General features: G+C 37.8%; 1 protein-coding gene across 1 annotated transcript; it reads right to left on the reverse strand.

Moving 5' to 3' along the window:
• Positions 1-4,108: 4,108 nt before the first annotated feature.
• On the reverse strand, positions 4,109-5,943 carry LOC114560854 (C-C motif chemokine 24). Its single transcript, XM_028586511.1, has 3 exons — positions 5,776-5,943; positions 4,809-4,926; positions 4,109-4,657 (listed from the first exon to the last, which is right to left on the reverse strand). The coding sequence occupies exons 1-3, from the start codon at positions 5,843-5,845 to the stop codon at positions 4,561-4,563; spliced, it is 285 nt and encodes a 94-aa protein (XP_028442312.1). The 5' UTR covers positions 5,846-5,943; the 3' UTR covers positions 4,109-4,560.
• Positions 5,944-6,350: the final 407 nt, after the last annotated feature.

Raw genomic sequence — 6,350 nt, forward strand, 5'->3', positions numbered from 1 at the left:
GTTTCTAATAAACACTGTAAACTGCTCATCTGTGTTCGTGTGCCTGTTTCTCAGTTCCGGGTCTGACTGGAGCCTAACACCTTCTGTGTTATTTTGGTTGAATTGGCATGTGTCCATTAATAATGAAAGAAAGATTTAATATTTTATTTCTTCATTGTTGTTAATGGATAGAGTTACTGGTCTGTTATTCTGCTGTTTATAGCCACCAATTATCATAAATAGTGTCTCACAATTCAGGGTAAGCATACCAATCAATCAATTTATTATTTCTCATGTGAAATCATATAAAATATAATTTCAATGAAATGTAATCTGTCAGATCTTCAAGTTACTAAGTAGCCTAATAATAATACATCTGTGTGTGATGCTTAGGCAGTGTCCTCATATAAAGCATGTGACAGAAACTAAACTTTTGGGGAATTTACCCTTGATATGAGAATGTCTTGGCCTAGTTATATAGAAATTGTATAACTAAAATTGGCAGAGCAATGTCTTCTATTAAAAGGTGTCACTTATGTCTTTCTCCAAGCACATTAAACTGGTTGTGCAATGCTTGCTTTTGACACATCTGGACTATTGTCCTGTGATATGATCGAGTGTAGCAAAAAAAGGATCTGCAGAAGCTTCAGATAGCAGGGCCGGGGGGGGTAGTTAGTCTGGCTGGGCATATAACGGTAATCCAGGCAAATCCCAACACATTCACAGCAGCCCACGTAACACTTATAGTGTCTACTTTATCAGGTACACCTGAACAATCTATTGCAATTCAATACAACAGATCTTGTTGACATTGTTGGAAATGTGGAAATTCAATACATGCATTATAATTATTGAAGTCACAGTCCTAGGTGGTGAGAGATAGAACAGGGTCGAGCAGCAGGCTGGTCCTGAACTGTTCATTGCACGCTCCAGTGCACGCTGGGAGCAAAGTGGCTGGTTGTCTTTCCTTAAGATGAACTTTTAGAAAGAAAAAGCGCTAACTAGATAAAGTGACAATGATGTGTTTATCACAAAATCTCTTGGAGTACCTTTAAAAAACTGTTAAAGATAAGATCAACTTTATTAATTCCACACTAGAGAGATTCTTAATAAATCATAGAATGATTTAGTCTATTCTGAATAATACAGGGTTTCAGTGGGGAAGCCTATTGTTGTTATTGGTGTTGTTAATAAACAAGTCCTGTAACTTATATCTTTACTTTTCATTTCATTTTATGTGTACATACATGTATTATGTATGTGCATATGTTATATCACTTTCAATTACTTTCATAGTCACATGAAAGGGTTGGAGTGCTACACCAGAAGTGGTGGTGTCCCTTGACGCGGAGAAAGCTTTCGACAGGGTCGAATGGGGCTATCTCTTTTCTGTGCTGGGTAGATTTGGGTTTGGTCCAAAATTTGTTTCCTGGGTACGACTATTATATTCTTCTCCTAAGGCTGCAGTAGTCACTAATAAATTATGCTCACAATATTTTTCTTTATCCAGAGGAACGCGTCAGGGCTGCCCTCTCAGCCCGTTGCTGTTCATCCTAGCGATAGAACCCCTGTCAATAAAGCTTAGAACCACACAGTCCATACATGGTATTAGCAGGATGGGAATGATATATAAAATTTCTTTGTATGCTGATGATCTTTTAATTTATATAACGGACCCATTGTCATCTACACCTGTAATTTTGGAGATTCTTGGGGACTTCGGCAGCTTTTCAGGGTATAAAATTAATTATTCGAAAAGCACATGTTTCCCTATTAATGAGAAAGCGCGCCAAATACGAGACACGGACTTACCCTTTCGTATGTCACAGTCAGGGTTTAAGTATTTGGGAATTCATGTCACCCCCTCTTTTTCTGGTCTGTTTGATGCGAACTTCACTCCAATACTTGAGAAACTAAAATCTGACCTCCAGAGATGGAGCGCCATTTATTTATCTTTAGCCGGAAGAGTTAACTGCGTTAAAATGAATGTGCTGCCTCGATTTTTATACTTATTTCAAAGTCTTCCAGTTTTCCTTCCAAAGTCCTTCTTCCGAGCAGTAGATAAGCTACTTTCACATTTTTTATGGGGAGGTAAAACTTCAAGGCTGCGTAAAAAATTCCTTGAAAGACCACGGCAGAGGGGTGGGCTTGCCCTCCCAAATTTAATGATTTATTACTGGGCTGCAAATTTACAAAAAATTGTTTACTGGTTTCAATCTCCTGAAGAAGACTGGTGTAGTGCAGAGGCCAATTTTTGTAAACTAGCGTCACTTGCTGCACTGATTACATCAAAACTTCCCCTCTCCCCTTCATGCTTCTCTTCCAGCCCAGTGGTAAGCTCAACACTTCGGATTTGGATACAATTTAGGCAAACGTTCCATCTCTCTGACCTCTCCATACTCAGTCCTGTCTGTAATAACCATCTTTTTCCTGCTGCTAAAATGGACAACACTTTTAAACGGTGGGACAGTATGGGCCTTTCTACGTGTAAAGAGTTTTTTATAAATAACGTCTTTTTCAGTTTTACTGACTTGGTCAGTAAATTTAACATTAATAAGTCCAGTTTTTTCAGATATCTTCAGGTTCGTCATTTCATTAAAACACACATCTCATCGTTTCCTCGATTACCTGTGCGCTCTGTCCTGGAGGATATACTGCAGACCCCTCTAACCTCAAGAGGCCAAATTTCTAACCTTTACAATTCTATTATGTCACTCTACGATATATCCATGGATCCTATCAGAACAAAATGGGAAGACGAGTTGGGGACAAGTATATCAGATGCTGTATGGGATAGAGCTCTGAGCTGGGTGAATGGGACCTCTTCTTGTGCACGTTTGAATTTGATTCAGTTTAAAGTTCTTCACCGTATGCACTACAGTAAGGTTAAGTTGGCCAAAATATACTCTGACATGGATGTCATCTGTGAAAGATGCAGAATGGACAGAGCAGATTTACTTCACATGTTCTGGTCATGTTCCATGCTGAGGGAGTTCTGGGCATCTATCTTTAGAATCTTAAACAAAGCCTTTGGTCTAGCTCTACACCCTAGTCCTACAATGGCCGTGTTTGGGGTACAGGGGGATGATTTTGTAATGTCCAGTAGTATGGAGGGTGTTGTTGCTTTTGCAACCTTATTAGCACGGCGGAGAATACTTATGGACTGGAAATCATCTATACCGCCAAAAGCTGCTACTTGGCTTTCTGATGTTATGATGTTTTTGAAAATAGAAAAAATCAAATACTTTCTTAAAGGTTCAACCAATAAATTTTACAAGATTTGGGGCCCTCTACTGGCTTACTTTGAAGGACTTACTGCACTCCCCTCTTAGTAACTGATGAGAATTGTAAAGCATAGTGATTATATTATTTGTTACCATGAGTGATAATGTTTATTTTGATTTTTTTATTTATTTATTTTTTTTATTTATATTTATCTTTATTATTTATTATCCTTTTTTCCTTGGCCTAAGGGTTTTGTTGTGGGTGGGATGGGGTTAACGGAAAGATGCTTTGCTATAATTGACATTGTAATATTGCATTGAATTTTGTGCATTGTATCTTCTCTAAAACAATAAAAACACTTGTTAAAAAAAAAAAAGAAAGGGTTGGAGTAATTTCTTACTGTGAACACAGAGAAATAGCTGTTACACTGGGAACAGTTAGTCAAATAATCAGACAAATAAACATGCGGTGGTAAAAGGGTTTTGCAAAATATTCAAAATGATGGAAATTCTGTGCATGTTAGCACATGGTGGCTATTTGAATCAACCTATGGTCTACAATTCTGCCTAATGTGATTGTTAAATTTCATAATAACAATGATAACTGTATTTGGTTAGCAGTTTTCAAGCAAATCGTAAAAATGCTTTCCAGTGTACGTGCAATAACAACCTATGATAATATAAGAGAAAGCATGAAAAGAATTTGACTGAAATTGTTTTGTTTTTGAGATATTCGCTCACAGACAAAGTTATAGCCATCGTAGGTTATTATTATTTGCAATTACGCAAAGAATGTAAGAGTTACAGCAATTGTTAAATAGGCCACACTTCAAAGAAAGAGACAACCAATGAAATTGGGGTGCATCAAATGCATTTATTCATCATTCATGTATTCACTGTGACGAATGATGCACTTACTAGGCCCTTATTGACCGACTGGCTGTTTTGTGACCTCTTCTAAATAATGACATGTTTTGTGTTAACTTTTAGACATGAGAAAGATCATTACAGGAATGAATCGCTTTGTAAGATGTGAAAAGATAAAAGCGAAAGCTTTGCTGAAACAATGCTGAAACCACTAATTTATTAAAATCACTGTTGGATACATTTCAATATGTCACAAATCTGTGACATATAGAATGAGTTATGTACAACATACATATTATTTTTCATTTTTGTTTCATGAATGCATATAACAATTCATTTCATGTAAATTGAAAATAGCTGCATGAATGTTCACAGTGCAAAGCTTCATGGAAAAATATGTTTTCATTATAATAAAAAGATCATAGAGACAGAGCTCTACGATGGCTGGAGGTTGAGTAGCTGGAGATGTTTGATCATGAGGACTACAGTATCATTGGTCCTTGATGACTTGCTGTTGGTTGAAAGCTCTCTGAGCCCAGCCCAGATTCTGGCTGACGCAGATATCCATCCCTTTGGCAGTACTGACCCTGTAGGAACGGAAAATACATTTTCAACTATTTCTCTGCCATGTTTCCTTGAAATGTACAGTCATATGTATTTACTTGTTCTCTTCATTCTCTGTTTTGTGCTCAGTCAAAAACTGGCCCCATAAGTGACATAAACAAATATCAGACATACACAAATGCCTTTTCGCGACAGCTGCTGTCAGTCTTGATGATGGAGATGATTTGCGGCTGCGGCACCCTTCCTGTAAAGAATCGAACGCAGCACGACACAGGTGCATTCAGCGCATGAGCTGAAAAGACAAAACAAAACGTGGATCGTTTAGCACTACCCACTGTCATTCACTGAGCTCAACACACAACAGCTCAGCATGTGTGTTCTGTGTTCTCATGGTGTTCAAGTCTTAAAACGACACTGACTCCTCACACTGAATAATAGCTACTGACTGAATCAGAAGCAAACCTGCAGAAGCAGCTTTTAGTTTCTATACACCGTATACAGGGGTCATTCTAGGATCAGAGGTTTAAGGGTGCCTGGAACCCTTTTGACGTTATTTTTAAAAATGTTATTCTACTGTGCTAACTGTGCATTTTAACATCATTTTGGACCACCATGATAGGGGAAACCCTGAATTATGTAACTAGAAAGACACCAACAATTCTTAGAAAACTTCCTTTAATGCTGAGCCACAGGGCCACAGGGCCACAAAGGTCAGGGGCTATTACAAATTAAATTGGATATTTATCTATTTATTTATGGATAAACAGACATTTTTCTCAATGATCTAGATATCTAGATTCTGGGTTTAGTTTCATGATGCTGGGATATTCTTAGAGCAGAACTCCTTCGCTCACAACAGATTAACTTTGAAAATTAACAAAACATTAGGGGTACTGGGATTGAATCTAGGGGTGCTTCAGAACCCTTAAAATGTTGTTATCAATTTGGACAACGTATATCACAATATCTCGATATATGATTCCATTGAAAGACGATAAATTATCATATTGAATCGTTGCCCAGCTGTAATGTATATAATTTGGTATATTTCATGAAATGATGAAATAAAAAATGACCAGTAGCCTAATCCAGAAAACAGACCTCTCTCCAATCTGGTCCCAAAGGAGACTGAGAGACTTACGCATGGCAGTGCAGGAGTAAACGGTGAGGAGCAGCAGCAGGAGTCCCCCGGTAAAGCTCAGAGTCTTCATCCTGTCCTGTGTCCTTCTGTGTGTAGAGGGATGATGCTCTTCAGTCTTTCCTGTCTGAAGTGATCTGCTCTGATCACTGTGTCTTATAGCTGCTTACATGTTCTCATGGTCCCATACAATTCTAAAAAAAAATTTTTTTTAAACTGCCAGAGTGGGTGTTTTCACAATTTTGAGTGACAGGAAGTTTGAGGGTCAACCCAGCACTTTGACAGCGAGATTAGAAATCCAACGAGCAACACTTCTGCAGCTTTTTTGATCATAGATAAAAGACATGAAATGCATTTCAAGTTCAAGTTAGTTCAAGTTACTTTATTGTCCCCCAATGGGGCAATTTGTTGTGCAGCAGATAGTGTAGTACAAATCACACACAATCATACACACTATACAGAGATTGCCTACCTTGCAGGCATAGTTAAAAAAAATAAAAAACAGTAAACAATCAATAAGTTATCTATGGTTCTTTATAGCATTAAGAAGTAGAATGGCTGCAGGTACAAAAGAGTGT

The sequence above is a fragment of the Perca flavescens genome, chromosome 8 (assembly GCF_004354835.1).
Source record: "Perca flavescens isolate YP-PL-M2 chromosome 8, PFLA_1.0, whole genome shotgun sequence".
Taxonomy (NCBI): domain Eukaryota; kingdom Metazoa; phylum Chordata; class Actinopteri; order Perciformes; family Percidae; genus Perca; species Perca flavescens.

Excerpts from the sequence above, each read along its gene's own strand:
- LOC114560854 (XM_028586511.1), bottom strand. The coding sequence starts at position 5,845 with ATGAAGACTCTGAGCTTTACCGGGGGACTCCTGCTGCTGCTCCTCACC. Across the intron at positions 4,927-5,775 it reads TTACTCCTGCACTGCCATGC|CTCATGCGCTGAATGCACCT; the intron begins GTAAGTCTCTCA and ends TTGTCTTTTCAG. Across the intron at positions 4,658-4,808 it reads TGTCGCGAAAAGGCATTTGT|GGTCAGTACTGCCAAAGGGA; the intron begins GTATGTCTGATA and ends CCGTTCCTACAG.